Genomic DNA, 21,853 nt, shown 5'->3' on the forward strand with positions numbered 1-21,853 from the left:
ACATGTTATTAATTTTTTTTGAGTGGTTATTTTATTTTTAAAATTAAAATACTTATTACAACATATTCCAGGCAGCAAAATCATTTATTTACCTGGGGGAGCTGAAACAGCTTTTCAATGAAGCACACTTGTGAATGTAAAGTTTAAAAATGCTTTATTCATCTCAATGGACAAAAACAGATCCTATGCTTTACACTAAACTGCACTTATTTCAAAAATGATCCTTGAATCTCCATGGAAACGTGTCCTATAATGGCAAAGTGCAGTAAAAATCCCCACTCAGAACATTTAAAAATCACCACAGATGAGATGAAGACGATGACCAACCAATAACCCACAATGAATTCATTCAAAGCAAACACAATTGTCTCCGTATTACATATTATTCTAACCAAATGTGCAATATACAAATGGCAGTGAGGGAACTTTGTTCCACAGCCTGTGGCACTGAAATCTGAAAGGGCACTGTGAAGAGGTCTCGTCACGTACAGTACATTAGCAACACTGAATATCTTACATGCGCCGTTAGATAAAAACAACCCAAAAGGCACAGAAATCCCAGACGCAGTTAATTGTGCTTTAAAGCAGGCGAATGAAGTCAGCTGTTTGACCTGCAGCAGTGAGACAGGAATGCAGGAGATCAGAGCGACAGGAAAGACGCCCCGCATACAAACACGCTTTGCCAGCACAAACACTATTTACAGCTGTGTAAGTTGTGAATTTACATAGATTTCCAAAACTTTAAATATTTTGATATATAAATAGTTTATATCAGTTACTGTAAAATCTTTAGTTTACTTTCAAAAAAGAAATATTTTTAGGACTTTTGTGGAGTGAATTTGTGGCAGTACAAAGCACTTCTATATTCATTTGAACCCTTTAGCCCATATTTACTAAAATGATTACTTTAAACTAAAACTAATATTTAGGTGGTTTTTATTTTCCCAAATTTGTTTGAAACTTCTGCAAACTCACTTAGACTGTCCTGGCAGAAAGAATGCAGCCCGTCCTCTGACTCAATGATCTGTTTACCTCTCCACAGACGATATTTTCATTTCACCTCACATCTTTATTTTGGCATAAAGTTCATCAATCTGTTCCCTGAAGCGGTTCCGCAGCTCAGTCCTTTTGGCCTTCAGCGTCGGAGTCAGCAGGCCGTTTTGGACAGAAAACATTTCAGTGTGTAACGCGATATCTCGAACCTGCAGACAGAAAATTCAGATTTTAACCTAAAAATTTGATTTTGAAATAAGGTTATATAGAAAACTAAACTGATTTTGAAAGTTAAAGCTCTAGCCATTCATTAATAGGAACTGAACAGATGAAAAAAAAATACAACAGCTACCTGCTCAAAAGACTTGAGTCCTGCTTCTTTGCCCAGAGTGAGAATGTCCTCAAGAATGGCTGCCTTCACATCCTAAAGAGCAGAGAAACGTCAGCGTGCTGCCGGCAGAGCTCTACATTCACATCATCACATCATCAGACCTTGTTTTTGCACAAGTCAGAATAAGTTCCTTCAAAGCCTTTCTTCTGGCCCCAAATGGGTAAAAAGTCTGGATCCGGCACCACTATCCCCACCAGACACGCCTTTAAAGAAATCATAAATAAGAAACAGATCAGAGGTGTTTACAGTGTTCACACAGAAACCGATTTGGTCTCTTCACCGGGCGTTTGGGACGGAGTCATCACTCACCTGTAAACTGTCACCGTGAACAAATATTTGGGCCACTGGATCGCTGCGGTTATAGACGGTTTCTATTTTCTCCGGAGCGATGTACTCGCCTTGTGCCAGCTTGAAGATGTGCTTCTTCCTGTCGATGATCTTTAGAGTTCCATTCTGAAACGCACCACAGGAGAAGTCCACATCAAGGTCTGGAAAACACCAACAGCCAGACTCCATGTTAACTTTTCTTTGCTTACAGGAAGCCATTTGGCAATGTCTCCAGTGTGCAGCCATCCATCCTTGTCGATGGCCTCGGCGGTTCTGTCGGGGTCTTTCAGGTACCCCAGAAAAACATTTGGTCCTTTGACACACACCTAAAGCATAATCACAAGCGTTTGTTAGTTAATGAAAACAAAATGATTTGATTATGATTATAAATCTGTCTTCTTGTCAGCTTTGTGGCAGGTTTTCGTTTTGTTTGAAGTATACTCAAAAATGTATGGGAATCTTGAGGCACCTCACGATTTGATGCAATTACGATTCAGGAGGGAATGATTAGATTATTAAACGATTCGATTATGAAACAATTACCAATGTATCCCAGATCTGTATTTTTTTTTAGAAATGTTTCTCTTTACTTCAAGAGACTAGGTCAATATTACTTATTTTTCTCCACCAAAGTGCATTTTTAAGTTAAGACAACATCGGTATCTACCTGTTAAACTTTTATTGAGAACATAAAAATTATGACATGAAAAGAATTAGTAAAAAAAATCTTTCATAGCATCAAAAGGGACACATTTTCCCTGAACTCAACAACCATAAATAGGATAATGTTACATTTTATCATCAGACCAGCTTTATCGAAACTCATGTCAAACTGAATTAATGGTGTTTAGCTATACGCACATTGTGATTTGGCAAATGTGTTGTGTTCTCTACATATTTAATTTTGGTGTAACATAAATTAAACACCGCATGAATTTTTATCCAATTCCAAATGGCCACAATCAGAGCCAGTCAGATGAGTATCCGCTTGATACCTATCATATAAACTTTTCGGTGATTGATTATTTAAAATTAATAAAATGATTCAGAATCATATTTGGATCACAATTGATACATCTAAAAAATGTAGTTTTCAGAGGGTGCAGGGTACACGTGTGCTGAACCTTGGCTATTGATCACCTATGAACCGTTTCACCACTAATTATGTGAAAACTGTCATACAGGACCAAACAAATTAGGTTTCAGAATCCACATAAACATTTCATCAAACTGTTTTAGAAAATGAACTAAGCATTTGTTAGAGGAAATCACATAAATTTTGTTTTTTGACACTCAATCCCAGCTTTAGATTTTGTGATTTAGTCAATGCATAAGATAATCGTGTTTCTCACCTCTCCTTCTCCGTTGGCTGCCAGGTAATTCATTTCAGCCACATCCACCAACTTTATTGCATTGCAAGGTAAAGGAGGCCCGACGTGACCTGATGGCATAATATTACTTTCTGAGTACTGAGCTACACAGCGTACTTCCTGACTTTCGTAGAACTACAGTAGGAAAGCAGTTTTCTCTGTGCAAAAGGCTAAACAATCAAATGTGCTGAAACTGTGAACCTCCTACCTGCTGACCAGTCTCCAGGCATCGACATGGAGCACCCAGCTGTGCATTCAGTTTGTCCGTAACCTTCATAAAACTGTTGAAATCAGAAAACAAAAGAGTTAGTTAAAAAAAATGTCCATCAGCCCGGGGGATGAGAGCCGGACTCACCTGACAGCCGAGAGCAGCTCTCAGGAAGGTCAGGATGGTGGGGGACACCGGAGCGGCTCCAGTGATCATAAGTCTCACACGACCCCCCAGACTCGCCTGCAGACAGCAAACACAGAAGTTTAGTCAACAGAGGGTTTTTTTTTTTTTTTACATTCAGCTGAATCTAGAGCAGGAGTGTCCACATCCAGCCCTCAAAGGCCGCTGACCTGCTTGTTTTCTCTCTGTCCTACCTGCTGCTGATTGCCAGGACCAGATGTTAATAAAAGAAGCCCTCCCAAGCCCTGGATTTGGAGAAATGTCAGCGTTTACCTGCACTTTCTTGAAGATGAGTTTGTCCCACATGCTGTCCGTTCTAACCACTCCGTTCTTCAGCTCTGACTCTTTCCTTCTGAACGCAAAGTCCAGCATCCATCTCTTCAGGGGAGTATTGGCCTGACTGAACACCTGAGGGAACAAGAGGAGGAAACTCCAGCTATAAGAGCAAAAGTATCTGCCTGACAAACCACACGTGCAACTGCACAAGAGATAAGATCTAAAGCAAATTAGAATAAACTAAATAATCAACAGATCTTGATTTACCGACCTTGTCAAACATGCGGTTGAGGAGACGAGGGACCACGGGGAAGACTGTTGGCTGCAGAGTCTTCAGGTCGTCCATCAAGAGTCGGATGTCCCCCTGGAAGTAGCCTATTCTTGCTCCATGGATGAGGACAACACCCTGAGGACACAGATTTTATTCAGCTGCTGCAAACGAGCATGGCCGGACAAACCTCCTTTGACCACAAGAGTGCACTGTTGTCAAAAGAATTCACAACATTCCAAATGCAGTTATTGAGGATCAGATGCTGGTCGGCACCTCTATCATACACTACTTTATTTTGATGAGCTTAAAAAATATATATGGTATTTAAAAATCAGATGTTCTGTTTAATAATTTAATAAGCCAGCTATATTAAACTAGGTTAAGTAAAACATTATAGGGGTGGGATTCTATCAATTTACTTATTCCAATGTTCTTTCAAGCACTTACTGAAACTTTATTTGACAGTTTTAACATTTAATGGATTCAATGTGCAAATATGTCTATTAATATCCCAAATAGATTTGATATATCCATGTATTTTGACTGTTTTTTCCCTTGTTTTGATTCCTTTAAATGAACCAATACCTTTTTTGTCTTTTACTTTAACTTTTAAAAATAAAAAAAACATCTTTATTTATTCCCAGATTAAGCTGGCACTTTTGTTGACTCATCTTTGTTTGAACAGGGAGCTCTTCGGTGGATTGCTCAGCAGAAGTTTGGGAGGAAATTGTTGACATTCAGGGCGTGAGTTTAAATAGAATAAAGTTACTGGCAAAGACATCATTGGAGAAAAAAAATGCAGTGCAATGTGAGAAGCCTCATAACATACCTGCACAACCCTCTCAAACATGTGAGCGAGGGGGAGGTAGGATATGTGAATGTCATGGAAGCTCAGCATGCAGTGGACCTGCAGAGGACACACACAACACACACACAAAAAAAACATGCAAGTGTGAACGTCAAACACCGCAGATACTGTACCTCCACCACCCTCTCAAACATGTGGGCCAGAGGGAGGAAGGAGATGAGCACATCTTTTGGACTGGCCTTTAGTGTGGCCTGAGCAACATCAGACACCAAAGAGTGGATGAGAGAGGTCAGCACGGAACAGGAAGAGCATCACAGAGGGTTTATAAGTTTGAACAGACAGCTATAAAGAAAAACAGGATAACGATGGATGCCTGAAAAGTAAGTCTGCATAATAAATTGCAAATTTATCCCAAAATCAGCCTGTGCAATATGTGTGCTGCAAAACAGCAATAAATAGTTACCTTTAATGTTTACTCGCATGCTAATGGTAGCTTGAAGAGTTTAACAAATTAAATAGAGCCCTTTACACATATGTCTTAAATAGACAAGGGTCATTTTTAATATAATTTAAGTTATGCTGACTCATTTAAATAAAACTGTTGCAGTGGTTTTTGCTTTGCTATTTGTTCATAAGTCATATCGTCATCGCAATCTTGATCACTAATATCGCACATCTTGACTTTTCTTTACATTGTGCAGCCCTACTGAAAAGGTAAACTGTAAAGCTATGTTCACACCGGGCAAGTGAGGCAGGTTCAGTAACAGGTTAAATTCCTGAATGCATATGATGTTCACACTAGACAAGCAGGGAGGGGCTTCTTCCTCTTCTTTTTTTTTTTTTTTTACTAGTGCATGTCTGTCACCTACAGTTGAAAGAGGCTTGATGTGAAAAGTCGAAGAGGTGGAAATCTCCTGATTCTTGCTCCAGGCTTTTTTTCACAGCTCTATTCTGATATATGAATGACTTGGTGTCAAATAATTCCATCCAAATAATTTCTCCTCCGTGATCAATTTTCAAATGTTTGTCACTTTTGTGAATTAGATTGTAGAAGGGAAGGGACACCATCCATACATCACTACCACATTTTAGTTTCCAATTGGTCAAAGTCTGACCTGGGTTAACTTTCAACAAGCGTTCAGTGGTTGCGCGTTTTGTACTGTACGTAGAGCCCCAAACAGTCTTAAAAATGTGGGTAGTTTCGCGTCATTGTGAGAGTATTGAATGCAGAAGCGTGAAAAGCACATTTACATGCCTTCTACAGTATGTAGAATCCAAAACAGTCTTAATGCATAAATCAAAATGTTCAACCCTTTAACAAAAGTGTAATAATACTTTTAAAATCTATTAATGTCTGAAAGAGAAGTAAAACAGTTTCATGAAGAGCTGGTGAAGAAGGACGTGTCTTTAGGGAGAGTTTACCTGTGTGATTTTAATGAAGGCTGCGGTGTTGGAGATGATGTTTTGATGTGTCAGCATTGCACCCTTAGGGTCTCCTGAATGAAAACAAAACAAAAAGGGAAAAAACAAGAGGATAAAGTGGAATGGAGAGCGTGAATGAGGTATGAGGTTCTCCAAATGTTCGATTTTTTTTCCTTTTTTCTAGATACCTGTGGTGCCAGATGTGAAGCAGACGATAGCAAGGTCGTTTGTTTTGGGAAGCTGCATGTAAAACAGAGTTTGGTTGTAATTGCTGTTGTGTTGAAGTGGAAAAATGTTGTATCTTTTATCTGGAATTCAACAAGTTGTTACTTACCACATGCGTCTGTGGGTTAGCCTTACCAATGGCCTGAAAGACATCAAGTTTTAAATTATTAAGTGTTTTTGTGGGTCTCCTTCTGTCTTGTTATTGTAAATATTGATGTGTGAAGATGTTGTATTTGTATGTAACGGTCATTCTGTTTTTGTATTGTCACTGCAAACTCAGATCATCATTGTACATGAGAAATTGTCCTGAACTAACCTCCCTGGATAAATGAAGGTTGAAAATAAACCCTCAAAATGTACTACCAATATACTTATACATTTATATTTATCAGTGTAAATTTTGCTTGTTATTTGCTTGTTATTTTTTTTTTTTTACCTCAAACTGCTTCAAACTCATAATGTCGACGCCGCTCTCTTGCCCACGCGCCTCCAACTCGCTGTCGAAAGCCTCCATGAGAACAATGGTCTTCACTGTTTTCCCTTGTCCTTTGACAGAGTCCAGAATCATCCGAGCCTTCTCGGGGACGTCACAGATCACTGTGGAGATGGCCGCTGAGGGACACAAGTCATTTGAATTAGTTATTTGTGGGGGGCTGCATCTGCTTTGATTGGTGTTAAAGCTTCGTCTGTGATGTACCTCTGTCCAGGATGTAACCAATGGACTCTGTGCCCAGGGTGTCGTACAGTGGAACCACCACCAAGGAGTATGTGTAGCATGCCAGTTCTGAAATGGTCCACTAAAGGGGAAAAGTAGCAAGTATGAGACATTTGAATTTTGTTGTAAAAATAGAACAATATAAAAATGTGGTCTTTACCGTTCCATCCAAACAAATATTCCTTTAAAAAACACATTACAGCCCTGGATAAAATTCAAACTTTTGAATGTAATTGCAGCATGTATTTGTATATAGTATAGAAATAATACATGCAAATTTAACCAAGGAGAACTGGAAAGTCATTAATGAAATCATAACTATTCGTTCACTGATTGGAAAATAATTCTGACAGACATATAACTCAAAAAAGTTAAGCTTTTACTAGTGTACAGAAAATCTTCTTTCAAAAGATTAGAATACGGAGGCCCTAAAGTGCAAAATTACATCAACACATCACACAAAAACATATTAAAGTTTCACAATGAAATAAAAAAGAACAAAACAAATGTTTAAAAAAAACATTGCTTTTTAATCTAAATTAAAGAAATCCAAACTATTTAAAACAAATGAAAAGATAAACAAATGACATCATCCAATCAGTACCTTTTCTGGATTCTTATTTTGTTTATTTTTTTAATACATCGTCTTGAAATTACTTAATTTCTGAAATCTAATGCTCCTTTTATATTAATTAATGTTCTTTTTTCATTGTTATTGTGGTTTTTATTTTTGTGTTGAGGGATATGTTGATGGGATTTGAACTTCAAGGCCACCATAGTTGAAACCTCAAGCCAACCACCAAAATTCTTACACCTCTAAAATCCTAAACTAGGGCAGTGCTTTTGCTCACCATTAGCTTCACACAGAAATAAGCTTTTTTTGGCGTGACATCTAATGGTTAACTCTTAATAGACGACTATCCATCTGCGGTTCACTTACATGTAACATAAATGTACCTCAACACTCTCATTCCCTTCATTAGACTTAGTTTAGGTTCAACTTTACGATAAACCTGACATTTTTTAACCAACAGAGTGATGTTGGTTAGTCCAGGTTTGGGAGGGACTGTCATAATAACAATAATAAAAATAAAATAAAAAACAGATTAGTCAAGTATTTATTTTTTTAATCTCTATAAAGAACTTTAGGAACATCTGCAAATCCTTCACAGCCTGTTGTCAAGTCAGTAAGATCCAACCTTTATCCACTACTTTTCACTACGTTTCAATACAAGGATGTCATGCAAGTGCAAAGGGATGAGGAGGCGAGCGTCACCTCTGGTCTGTTCTGGGAAAAGATGCCGATGAACTTGTCTCCTGTGTTAGAGTGTCCTCTGTGTAGGAGAGCAGAGCCAATGTTCTCAGCTCTGTCCATCACCTGAGAGGAAACAGCACAGCATTATGTTGGAGTCAAACACAGACTGATGTTGAGACATCTTAGCTTCAGAGTATGCCTGTAGTCTGAAGCTACGTACACACCAGGCGTTAAAGAGGGCTGGTTTGGTCTTGAACGCACGCTTAGCACATCGTAGACATGCAGGGAGGGTCTACTTTTGTTTTTTTGACTGTTTACTAGCACACGTTAGCCACTATGGAGCCAAAAATGATAATCCCATGGAACTAGAGCGATCATGTTTGCTATGATGGCACCCGCGGCGTCTGCCGGGCACCCAACCGCCAGCGGTAAGCTCTGCTTCCCAGGGACCAGCAGCTTGGGCAGCGGCACACACTATGACTGCCGGACCCTGGGAAGCAGAGCTCACTAGCTTGCTACTCTGTGGCTGGGTAGCGTAGCGGGAACGATCACTCCAGCTCCATGGGCTCCGTGACAGGCACGTGACCTATCCAGGGTGTATTCCGCCTTCATCCAACAGTAATCGGGACAGTCTCCATCAATCCCACAGCCTCAGCGGGTTAAGAAAATGGATGGAAGTTCAGGGCAAAAATAGTTCCATTAAACATTAAATACTTTTTCTACCCTTTGATTGAGTCACTGAAACTGTCACATCCCCAAAGCTTAGTGCCTGATTTGCATGTCAACCTAACCGCGCCTGACGTCCAAATTGCTCCACAAAACCTGAGATTAAATCTCTATATTGACTTAATATGGAAACTTGATGCCTCTAATTGCAGCATAAGTCTTACCTCCTGATAAGACTCCCACTCATACGGCTGGTTTGGTTTCCTTGACCCGAGACAAGGTCCATTATCTGCACAAAAAAATAACCAGTTTTTTCTCTCTACTCAGTTTGAAGGTATGTGTCTTGTTTCGTTGATGCACTGAATCCTCTTACTTGACACTCTGAGGCCTCGCTGGAACACTTCATATAGTGTGCGTGCATCATTGTAGTAGTGGGTCATGTAGTCGTCGTTGTTGTCGTTCAGCGCTGATCTTCGAGCACGTTCTCCACCCTAGAAAATACATCTGACTTAAGACAACTTTCTCTTTCAGTTGCCTTAAAGTAAATACTTTGCTCAGACAAAGAACACTATCCAGTCACAATTTTAAATTTAGAGCTAGCATTAGGCCTTCCTTATTTAAAAATCCTATCTGAAAATCTGCTTTGATAATGTTTCTGAAGCTTCAATACCATTTTTGTGGAATGAGCTAAACTGGATAGTCTGTTTGTGCACAAGATGTTTTATACCAGGCGATTTTACCAGTGAAAAGACCAGAACTCAAAAACAAAAATATAAAAAAAAATCAGTCACTTACTGGGATTTCCACTGACTGCACTCCAAGATCACATGGCGGTTTGAGGGCTTTGGGCCGGGTTGCAAACCAGTAGGTGGTGATGGCGGCGAAGGCCCCCATTCCCATGAGCGCGTTTGTGGGGAAGCCTCGAACATACTGCCGAAAGTCATCCAGCTCGGGAATCCGCAGCTGTCTCAGGACTTCCTGAGCCTGCATGACTACACTGACTGTCCAGGGAGAAAGAAAGAAAGGAGAGCGTCAGACAGATGCATTTAAGCTCTACCGCAAATCCAAGTTTCAAAAAAACCGTCCCCTTTTCCCACCTTTAGGTTGATTTTTTTTTAATTCTTTCCATGAACTGGTTTGTTAGCGGACAATTTAAGGTCACTAGAGGCTTTCTGCTTTGTCCTTTCTGACCTTCATGCCGATCTGAATGTTAACACCTTTTTACTGTGTCTAAAGCCAAAACCATCCCTTTAAAATTCTGCAATTAGTCAAGTTAGAGCTGAAAATGAAATTCCATCTCAAATGATTAACATAAAGTTAGCCTTTACATTAAATTAGCAAACTCAAGTGAAAGTGCTAAAACAGTTAAAGAAACAAATAAAGAACAGACACTTGTGTTTTTCAGATAATCATTTTTTTTTACTTAAGAACAAATCTCTCAGGGATTTCTTTTAAAGAAAAAAAATATTATTTTTTTGTACAGACCAAGTTGTGTCAGAAAAACAACACTAAATAATTGTGCTTCCACTGCCATGCGTTAAGGTTCATAAAAGGTGATTGTACTCAAGTATTTTACCATCTGATTTTATTTTTTATAATGCAACTTTGTAAAAATAACCTGTGGTTACTTAGGCTAAATGAGTTGTTTCTTTTTTAATACAGTTTGGTAAACCAGATGACAAAGATAAAGCTTCTGCTTTATAAAGATACATGCAAACGTATACTCAGAATATCAGTTAATCCGGTAAGCTTTCTTCTTTGTCTTCTTCTTCTTTTCCTTTCGGCTTTTCCCTTCAGGGGTCGCCACAGCGAATCAGCTTCTTTTATCTAAGTCTGTCTTCAGCATCCTCCACTCTAACACCAGCCACCTTCAAGTATGTTCTTCTATCAGCTAAATGCATCTGGTCATTTCCAATGGAAGCAGCAGCAACAGTGCTCCTGTTTTCAGTTTTCTTCCCTGCTCTTGTTTTTGTTAAACATGCCATCATTTGTCATGTGTTGTGGTTCCTCTACTTTTGTTTATCAAATTTAAAGCTCCGATAAAGACCAAAGTCACAAGTAAGGCCCATGATTCGGCTCACATTTTCTAATCCCAAACCTCAGTGCTGCTGACACCACAAACAGATGTTGGACCTCTGGTGTCTGGAATGAAGAAAAGTCATCAGCTTGTGGATTTTTTGGAGATGAGCTCACTGGGACTCCAAAGCCTCCCTCTATAAAGACTTGAGCATATGGTGGTGCGTTTATAAAATGTTCATTTTGCAGTCAGATAAGTTTAAAAGGAGCGACTGGAGTTACAAACTAAAATAAATTATTGGAGCCACAAGCAAAAAAGAAACTAACTAGTAACAATTTGTCACCAAATAAGACCCAAACTTAAATCTAAACTAATACAAAATATATTAAATGAGTGAGTATATTATCTTATCTGGAAACTCAGATCTGACCTCTAAATTGAAGGTAAATGACGTGAACATCCACCATGGAGGTAACAATTGACTTCTCACCTACTTCTATTATTAACATCAACCTCATGACAAATCGGGGCAGCGCCAGCTCGGATAAAGTCGTATGGAAAAGATGTCAAACAAACTAAAAATAAAGTGAAATAAATACAGCAGACTGTGCTGAATATGAATTTGTTGTAAATCTACGTGAGACCACAGAGTGCATACAGCGGTGATTCAGCTCTCCATGCAGTCAACAACAGAACATGTCATTTGTGAAAGGACAGAGAAACTTAAGGTGCCTCAGTTTAGCAGGTGCTACTGTAAGCCGGCAAGAAAGCACATCACGTCCAGTTCTGTTTTCAATGCAGCTAAACCGATTTTTTAAAAAGCTCAGAGTTGATGGTGAAGGTAGATTTTAGCGTCAGTACTTACAGTTCTATAGAATGTGATCAAGGAAAGTCCTGACTGCTCGCAGCGGGAAGATATGGTTTTCTGAAAGGCTCGTCGCTGCTGCAGTTGCTATTAGAAGGACGCACACTGACCTCTAATAGACCTCTGAAGTTCTCACAACTATGAATAGCAGAGGCCACGCCCCTTTCCAGACAGAAACACAGACGCACGAGACGCTGCAGCCCGCTCACCACACAGCACAAGGGCACAGCGCAGGTTAATCAGAAGCCACAATGACTTTACTGTTTTTGTTTTTATTGTATACCTAATGCACAAGAAGACTTCCACCTCTCTGAGCACATATGTCTCCAAGTATCCACTGAAGCATCCGTGGCCATAAATGTCCAACTATTCAATCATCGACCAGCATCTTATCGCACATTACAGATGTGTGTTTGCAGTTGTAGCGCTGCTTGGGATCAAGTTAGACAAGCTTGACACAGTTTATAAAAAGTGTATACAACCTGATTTATCCTCTGACCTGCTTTTTCTCACATATATCGCATGGATGAGAGAATAATTAGAGGCTTAAGTAGGTTGGGTGCACAGAGCACTAATAGAAGTAATAATTTTATCACTTTCAATTTAGGGAGGTACAATAACAGCAACATTGTGCTGACAAATATGTAATGTTCTGTTTTAGTTATTATTTTGTGTAATTCCTGTTCATTATAGATATAAAACAAATAAGAAAACAACTTTAGATAACTACTAAGATGCAGTCTAGTGATTGAAATGCTGTAAAAACTCCCTTTGATGTAAGGTTCTCTATTAATACTGACTAAAACTGCATTTTAAAACTGGTTTTCAGCTCAACTTTACCTCTGACACCTTCAAAACTTCACATTTAATTGGAGTTTTTTAAACAGAGTCCTGTGTAATTTACACGGTCAGAATTCTAAGGGAGGCACAGACGAGATATTTACAAGGATCTTCAATTGGTGACAAGTTCTGTCTTCTCCTTTTTAAGACACTTGGGCTAAATCTGAATTCCACCCATACAGCTTCTCCCTACCTCACATTTAGCCCTCCAAACAGAGAGTTATAAAAAAAAGTGTCCTCATATCTGGACATTACTATCCCTCAATGACCCGATAAATAGTCACCGGTCAGTTACGTTAGCACGTAGCTGCCAGTGCTCCTAAAATACAAAACATCAGTTTTATACCTTTAAAAAAAATTATGCTAAAACAAAAAGTCATTTCCAAAATTTATATGTGAACTTCAGGTCTTCAGAGCACACCCACGTGAAGAAATGCCTTTCCCTTCAGTGGCAGAGCGTGACAGAGGAGACCCTCCCAGCCATGGCACAAATTTTTTAACATCAAAACAATGTCCTTGATATAAGGCTGTTATAAGCCTAACTAGTAATGTTAAAACTAAAGTACAACTACTTAACTAGTGACAGCCAAAGATTTGATCTAGTTAACCAGTAATATTTAAAACTGTGCACTGTTTTACTATTGGGCGCTATTTGTGCTTACTAACTAATTAGAAACCATCTAAAATATTACTAGTTAAATTGTTCGCATTTTTCTATCACTAGTTAACGAGTTGTCCTTTCGGCATTACTAGATAGGCTTAAAACAGTCTATATCAAGGATATTGATTTGATGTTAATATTTTTCATACACGGGGGAGGGATACACAACTCTAAGTCCCCACACATTCTTCTTTAATTAATTAAAAAAAAAAAACTATTTTGGACACCAACTAAAGCTTCAAATGCCCCTACAATTGGAAGAGTTGGGAAAAGCCGTAGTGGTAGAGGAAGACTTTTGATTAGGCCTAACTTGTTAACTTATGGTATCTTAAACCTGGAAATCATTGGCGGAGCTATTTTTACCAGCTACTCTATGACTAACTTAATTATTTTTAAACTATTTTCACATTGGCATACTGTTTTATGAAAAAAAAATCAAATACTGAAAAATACTAGAAAAATGTAGTCTCACCAAAAACCCTAACAGAAGCACAAACCTGAATCGACTTTACAAAAATATTTTGTAAATTTTTTTTCCAAAAGGCATATCGTCCCCATTAAAATGTAATCATAATTTTACTTTGGTCCTTACTTATGACATGGTAAGGGACAGTAAAAACACCCCCTCCCCATTTGTGTCAGGTGGGCAATAGTAGAACATGCCGACTGTCACGCTTGACTACCAAAAGGTAAAAGGTACTCCTGGTTCTCCCGCAGCCCCAGCCCACCCCCATTACTTCAGTTCTCCATACTTGGCCTGGGAGGATAGGAAGCCAATTGGAGAGCAGGTTTAGCAGTCACCCCACACCCGAGCACGCCAACACAAGACGGCGGGAGGAGGGGGAGGAGGGAGGTGGGCAGGGCAGCAGGGTCATTTGACACATAACACAACATGAAGACAAACTGGCTAAGTCAGATTGAAGCTCCACTGTTCATTAACCGATCGACCCAAAACCCCCAGCGACGGAGTCACGATTCTAAAGCACAGAGAGGGGCCGCCCCGCTGTTTCTCTGAAGTGAAGAGATATCTGTGTGAAAGTGAGCAGCAGGTCCACCTCATGTCAAACATAACTCCCAAGTATTTATTCTGATTGTTTGTGCTTTATCAACAAGCTGTTAACACTCAGAGCCTTCACACAATAGAAATCAAACCAATTTGGATACATTTTATATCAACTATTCCCAACGTACGGTTATACTAGTATTTCTTAAAGGGACTCGTACTGATTAAACTCATTTCCAACAATAAGGGGTTATTCATTTTTATGATTTTCATTCCCCCCCCAAACATCTTTGATGTCAGCTGTGAGTCATGTTTCACTGGTGAAGGTTTATTAGTGAAGCATTTAGGAATTTACTATTTCCTCCCTTTTGGTCTTAAACTTGGAAGCAAATTTCTAAGAAATGTGTTAACATCACAAGTGTTTGTTGATTTTAGTGGTTAAAGTCCCACACATCCTCTTTTGATCTATTGTAAAAGTTTTCCCAGTGATCTTTAAATTATGATTATGCTGTTTTTGGAAAAAATTAAAAAACCTGTGTCATTTTCTAAGAATTTCTGGTATTAGTTAATCAGAAAGTCACCTCTGAGTTGTAGTTGGGAGTATTGGTTGGCGTGGAGTAAGCCCATCCCCACTTCCCATCATCCACCTGTTTAGACCAGGGGTACTCTGCAACCTTAAATGCTAAAAGCGCCAATTGGACCAGTTTTTCACAGACCAAACCACAGTGAGAGCCACTTTGTTTACAAAATTATTCTTTATCTATATTGTGACCATGATGCCACTCACTTTTAAAATGTAATTTTAAATGTTTACAATTGTTGAATTATAAGTGTTATATTTTTCTACATAACAAATTTAGCTTATATTACTTTTGGCAGCATACAACTTCCAAAAGAAAAAAAAAACAGCGTGTATAAAATCAGATTTTCCTGTTGCAGCAGATGTACTTAAACTAAGAACAAGAAAAAGTAAAATATGACATTTCTATCATTGTGACTTTGGTCACTTTTTTTCATAAACAACATTGGTGTGAAGTCAGCTTTTGAATGCAAAATGTATACATATAAGTGCAATTAAATTCTTTGAAGAATGGTGTCCCTTAACAGAAACTAAGCACTGTTGTGAAGCAGCTGATAAGAATATGTACTTTAAATGTATTCTACTAATAATAAATTTAAGCTTTTGCAATAATTTTGCTCAGTTATCTGACATGTTAAATATCTAAACATAAATGTCAAAACTTAATAAATACTAAAACAAATGAACCAAAATTTAAAAAATGTATTCATTCAAATTATTTGCATGAGCCAAAGAGCCGGAGGGACAAAAGAGTGGCAAGCGGTTTCAGACCCCTGGTTTAGACTCTCTTCCGCTAACCTACAGTCCCTCACGCCCCTAACCTATCATCACCGCACAACGTATAGTTTTGAGCCTGATGACAGCTTAGACGAAGGAAAACGAAGATGTACATGGATCTAATTGTCTACAAGCGGATGCATCAGAGAGGAAACCAGGAAGCTTATACCTTGCTGATTGTAGCTTTTACGTCACAACTACAAGCTTATTCAAAAAGCCCTTTTCTGTACTTTTACAATTTGAAAAAAGAAATACTCAGAGATGCAATTCTAAACATAATTTTCTTTGTATTTTTCCAAGATCTTGAGAAAAATGCCACAAAAACACATGAAGAACACCAAAAACACGATTTTAACCATAGTAGATTTTTATAGACACTTAATTTCGGCTACATTATGATGAGTGATAACTTGACATTATTTTAGTCACAGGTGCACCTGTAAAATAGAAAGATTTAGCGAATAAAATTTAAATGATTTATTCATGTGCCCCTCAAATACAGGGTTGCGTCAGGAAGGGCATCCGGTGTAAAAACTCTGCCAAATCACTGATGCGAAACAGTGGGTGCTGTTACGCTGTGGCGACCCCGAAAGGGATAAGCTGAAAGTGAACTACATTCATGTGTGTAGAAAAAGTAAACTGATAGCTCCTTTGCCTCCTCTTATATAAAGAAAGGGATTACTGTAGATTCAGATCCAGATTACTGCAGGAACTAAAATTCTAGGATGTTTTTAAAATCTTCACACTACAATGAGGTCATTGAAAAATACAAACAGCTCCAGGGGTTACAATCAACTCAACTGGATTTACCGGCACCCCCTGAAGGTTCACGGGTACAATCCGTATGTGTAAATGAAAGTCAACTCGCCCAGACAAGGAGGGGCAACTGGCACGCCACAACAAGTGGCGGATCAAGAGGTGGGAGGGGCTGGAGCAACTTGAGTAACGTCTTTTCAGGGTTCTGCGAGTCTTCGTTTGACTCAGAACTGCGGCGTCAGGAAATCGAGGATGACCTTTGACAAGCTAACCAGCATGAAGACGAAAAGTCCTGACCCTCTGATTGAAAGCACACACCCCCCGTCACGTAGGCGGACGGCGGAGAAATATATAGTCGGGGGGGCGTGGAGTGGGACAAAGGTCGCACACCTGTCAGTAACAAGCAGCATCAGAGCATCAGCATGACACTGGCACAGGAGAGTGGAAACCAGCTCTGCTCTGAACCTTTTGACATATAGAGTGATGATGTTGTATTGATCTGGAGAAACAGGATCCTTTAAATTAATAATTTATACTTATTAAGCTTTGATGCATTATCATCAGCCACTGCAAATAAACACTTGAGCTCTAAAGATTTTTGTTTCTTCTTATCACTTTCACAGAGGAGGTACGGTATGCAGAGGAGTTGCACTTTAACAAGCAGATGAACAGAAACAGTATTCAAGCTGTCACTCAGCTAAACCGCTGAGCAGCTGACACGGCATGGCACAAAAGCAGGCCTGTTGACTTCGATAAAAACACTTCAAGTCAAAATCAAGTCAGCTTTTGGACAAAATCCTAATAAAATGACACACCCAAATCTTCTTCCATTAAAAAATGTGATCCCTTTTCTTCTTTTTGTCTAAGGTAAAGGCACACCCCTGACTTTATTTTTTTAACTCCCACTCAATTGTTTTGAATAAAAAAATTTCCATTCAGTGAAGGATGCAACTATCCAGACTTCTGGAACGAGATGACTTCCTTTGAGATCTCCGATTCCTGCTTTAGAGGTTGCACATCAATGCTACATGTTGTGTAAACATCAGATTTTTCAGCCTGCTGGCAAACCCAAAACACAAGTCGCCTGATGCTGGTATTCTCAAATGACGAGTTAAGTGACGGCAGTCAATCTGCACTCACTGGTGGCCCTGTGCTCCTAAAACGGGCGTAAAGTTGCATATTTGCGGCCACTTTAATGTCAATCATGTGACTGCGCAGAATGGTCGAAACAGAAGCGGAAAAAGCACTTCCTTAAATCTGCGTTCCTAAGTTCTGAGTAAGAGGAGTTTGCAAGACAATGCTCCCAGCATGAGGTGCATCTCTATCTGCTACAGCACTATCAGAATAAGAGGTTGGCAAGAGCAAGCAAAGGATTCTGAAAGTTGATCAAAACATCTAAAACCATGTCAATCACTTCTGCCTCCTAAGAGGTTGTCTTTGTGTCTCTACTCTAAGAGGAACATTTCTAATCTCTTAAATATCTACGGCACATATAAACAAGGGGAGCAAAAGATAGCCTGATAAAAACAGTTGAGTTTCAGAGCTCTGAACAGGTGTTCATGTTAGAGCCACGAATTAAAGAAATTCCCTGATTAAATGAGGATACACTGAGTGACAATTAAATTAAACTAAATTAAGATTAAATAGCTATTTAGAAAAAATGCATTCACTTTGTCTGGGTTCAGTATGAAAAATTATAGATACAGAAAAAAGAAACTACTTTTTGCAGTGTTGCAGATAAAACTTGACATATTTAAAGACCCATCCCAATAAAAATTATGCTTTTGGTGTTTTGAACTTGGCTAACTCCATCTAAACGGTCCTGCCCACAACATTTATAATGAACTCCAGCTGAACTGCAGAAAATATGTCTTAAAATATGAAACAAACTTTTTGATTTTGGCCACAAATATTATAGTCATAACTAAATGACTCCTGGGAACAATTTTACAATGAAAAAATATATAGTTGGAGTGAGACTTTAAATATCATGTGTTGCTTATTTCTTTAAATATTTGTTTTTGTTGCATTTTATTTTTAATTGTGTATATTAGTGATGGAAAATACTTGCAACATTCATTTATAAATAGTCATATTAACATGTACAAAATCAGCAAAAAGAATTTTTAAAACTGTCGTTTTCCCGAACATAATTTGTGCAGAGCAGCAGCAGTTCATTATAAATTTGAATTCTGAGTTGTGGGGGCGATGATTGACGCAGAGTAAGCCTGCCCCTACTTCCCGTTATTCATTTGTTTGCACCCTCTTCCTGTAGCTTACGGCCCCTCACAACCCCAACCTAACATTACCGGTGCATCAAAATAATATAGCAATATTGGAGCTATCCAGTCCTACAGTTTTGAACCAGATACCAGCTTGGACGAGGAGAACAAAGACATACATTGATCTAGTCATCAACAAGTAGATGCATCAGAGTGGAGAGCAGAGAGGTTGCTATTGTAAGTTCTACTTCACTGCTACAAACCGATTTAAAATTATATATCTCTTTCTTTTTCTTCTGCCCCTGATTCATGATTTGATTTAAAAAATACTTTACCATTTTGGGCTCCATGTTCCTTATTTATGTCCAATATTGTAGGACAAATTCTACAATAACATGCTTAAAAGACCAAAACATTGGAGGTCTCAAATGTTAATTTCTATAACTATCCTTGTGTTTTTTTATCGTTATAAACTTGCATGTATTAATGATTTACCATTATCAAATAATGAATCAACCCATAAAAACTCATACCCATTTTTCCTCAAAAAATAAAATTATGTGGAATAGCACAAACCAAGAGGACCACAGATATCCTATCTAATATTTTTGTTACATCAATGTCAACATGGGTTCATTATTGTAATCATTTAAACTGTACAATTATGTAATTGATTAATTACCATATAAATAAGTACATATGTTAATGAGCATTGCAGGGGCAGTAGGAGCTTGTGAATATCCCCTTCTACCTGATTTAGACCTTCAATGCTTCAAATGTGTTTGTAGAGACAGCCCAGTGTCCTGCCATACCCCTATTCTGAAATTTCTGCTGGTTGCCAAGCAACACCATCCTACAATATTATCGTACGAAAACAGCAATGTGGCACACTCTATGTTTTAATGTTTGTTTTCACTACCTTCCTCACAAAAGCAAAACAAAAAAGAAGACATTTATCGAACTTGTTTTTCATGAGAAATCTGCTGATTTTACGACAGTGACGTAACCTTTTTTTAAAGATGCGTCACAATATGTTTGTTTATAACTAATTTTTTTTTTGTAAAAACAAGAGAAAACCAAATGAAATGTCGGCTCCACTGTAAACACACGTGAGCGCGCACGCGCACACACAAAGCCACACGCGCTTATGAACAAAGTGGCGGGATGCCACCACATGAACAATAAGATAATAGCTCCTCTGTGTTTTCTTCATTTAAAAGCGAACGCAGCGGCACGCGTAAGGGCGCGCGCGCTCATACAATATTTCAATAAAGACAACGAGAGGAAAGAAGCAAAAAAGTTTCGCGACCAAAGTAACAATGGACACTGGATATGTAATCATCTCTGGCACTACGTGTCCATGTCTGGCTCGTGAGCAGCCTCGTTCACTCCCATTCTGCTGCTGAGCTAGCTTAATGAAAGACTCCCGCGCGGCGTTTTCACATCAAACCGCTGCCGCCTCACACAGACAGACGCTGTGTAACGCGGACATCGTGAAATGAACGGAAATGATGATGAGACAGACGCCGTAGAGAAACTGGCTTCGCTTCTGTTCTATTTAAAGCGCGAACAAAAGCAGCTGCTCTTTCAAAGCCTCAAACCCGGCTGCTGTTTTCTGAGAAAACTACACTAAACATCCCCTTCATCCACGTACCACGGCGTATGTTAGCTTTTAGGTGGGTAATGTTGTACTGACCTGTGGACAGCGGCACACTTTATCGAGATTCTCCAGGAGAAACAGGGGCGGCAAAGTTGCCAGATCTGATAAATGATTTCCAGCGCGAGCTGAAACGTCAAACCCGCCAGTTCCTCAAAGAAGGAAACAGTTATGATCACAACCTGACACTTTATAACAGCAAGACATTCAGGGTAGAGTCAGTCAAATAGTTATTTTTATTATAAATTATCTGTGCAGTAAATGATATTTGACAACTATACATTTTACCATATTAACCAATAATTCGAATTAATCATTCAGTTGATTTTCTCTTTTAAACAAACAACATGTAGAATGCTGTTCAAAAACAGTTTCTGACAACCCTGAAAAAATAGCTTCATCTCGATAAAATACAGCAAAAACGCTTTCAAATCATTTACTTCAAAGGAAACCCAATTAGGGGGGAAATTCTCCCGATCTGGCAACACCAGCCACAGACTTGTCTGTTTAGTTTCGCTGGTGAAGCTTTCAGCCAATAGGAGGTACCTTTACATGCTGCCCCAACTACTTTGTGAGAAGTCGCCGCTCATTGGCTAAAGTGCAGTGCAGTTGTCGTGCATGTGGCGTCTCTGTACACAGCTGCATCAATCCAAAGTGACGTTAGAGTTGTTGTACTAAACGCCGGTGGATACTTTTTGCACTCAGTCTACGAGATTATAATAAAACGTTGTAATACAACATCTTGAATTTGCCACAGGGAAATTTAAATGCAAACTTTGCTGATGAATAAAATAAACAAACAGTGAACAGTGGTAGCCACTAACTTTCCAAAAAAAAAAAAAAACATTTCAAAAGCTTTTTGGTGTTTAAAGTAATTAAAATTCACTTTAAGATCAAACAGACCTTTCTTTAGACGTTTGCATTATTTTGTCTTTAAATCTGCCAGATCTCACTAAGAAACAAGTTTTATTTATTTTTATTTGTTCATTTATTTTTATTATAACTTAAAAATGATTACATTCAGAAAACATGGGCAGGATATAAAGAAATAAAACGAAAAAGAAATAAATCTAAGAATAAATCAACCAAAAAAAGAAAACACAATCCAAAACAAATGATGCAATTTCGTACAACTTGTTTACTTTAATGAAATTGGACAATATTCCTGTATTTTTGCTTTTTATAAACTTTTTTTTTCTTTAAAATATAAACAGATATCTCTACAGAAAGTGTTAAATAGTGGTTTGATTTTTTAAAAACCTGTGAGTATGAATGAAAAATGTCACATATATTAATAAAATATTAAAGGGTCAAATTAAACAATTAATCATTGGAAACTACTCCAAATAGCAGTAATACTATGTG

The 21,853-nt window shown here is 38.5% G+C and overlaps 1 protein-coding gene across 4 annotated transcripts; it reads right to left on the reverse strand.

Moving 5' to 3' along the window:
- Nucleotides 1–137: 137 nt before the first annotated feature.
- acsl1a (acyl-CoA synthetase long chain family member 1a) lies at nucleotides 138–20,674 on the reverse strand. 4 transcript variants are annotated; one of them, XM_024289750.2, is made up of 21 exons: nucleotides 20,528–20,674; nucleotides 9,906–10,111; nucleotides 9,484–9,601; nucleotides 9,335–9,399; nucleotides 8,466–8,567; nucleotides 7,172–7,271; nucleotides 6,911–7,086; nucleotides 6,584–6,616; nucleotides 6,438–6,489; nucleotides 6,250–6,323; nucleotides 4,849–4,926; nucleotides 4,020–4,154; nucleotides 3,746–3,880; nucleotides 3,437–3,532; nucleotides 3,290–3,362; nucleotides 3,064–3,152; nucleotides 1,921–2,037; nucleotides 1,694–1,837; nucleotides 1,486–1,587; nucleotides 1,346–1,417; nucleotides 138–1,202 (listed from the first exon to the last, which is right to left on the reverse strand). In XM_024289750.2, the coding sequence occupies exons 2-21, from the start codon at nucleotides 10,098–10,100 to the stop codon at nucleotides 1,062–1,064; spliced, it is 2,097 nt and encodes a 698-aa protein (XP_024145518.1). In that variant the 5' UTR covers nucleotides 10,101–10,111; nucleotides 20,528–20,674; the 3' UTR covers nucleotides 138–1,061. The 4 variants fall into 4 exon arrangements, with proteins under 4 accessions (XP_024145518.1, XP_024145520.1, XP_036068456.1 ...); XM_024289752.2 differs by lacking the exon at nucleotides 4,849–4,926 and adding an exon at nucleotides 5,001–5,078; XM_036212563.1 differs by lacking the exon at nucleotides 20,528–20,674 and adding an exon at nucleotides 20,486–20,506.
- Between the last annotated feature and the right edge of the window lie 1,179 nt (nucleotides 20,675–21,853).

The sequence above is a fragment of the Oryzias melastigma genome, linkage group LG1 (assembly GCF_002922805.2).
Source record: "Oryzias melastigma strain HK-1 linkage group LG1, ASM292280v2, whole genome shotgun sequence".
NCBI classification, from domain to species: Eukaryota; Metazoa; Chordata; class Actinopteri; order Beloniformes; family Adrianichthyidae; genus Oryzias; species Oryzias melastigma.

What these genes read in the sequence shown, in the direction of transcription:
- acsl1a (XM_024289750.2), bottom strand. Translation starts at nt 10,100, where the DNA reads ATGCAGGCTCAGGAAGTCCTGAGACAGCTGCGGATTCCCGAGCTGGAT. An exon ending in TGGTTACATCCTGGACAGAG is followed by an intron (nt 7,087 to 7,171) that starts GTACATCACAGA and finishes TGTGTCCCTCAG; the next exon opens with CGGCCATCTCCACAGTGATC. An exon ending in TCAACCGCATGTTTGACAAG is followed by an intron (nt 3,881 to 4,019) that starts GTCGGTAAATCA and finishes TTGTTCCCTCAG; the next exon opens with GTGTTCAGTCAGGCCAATAC.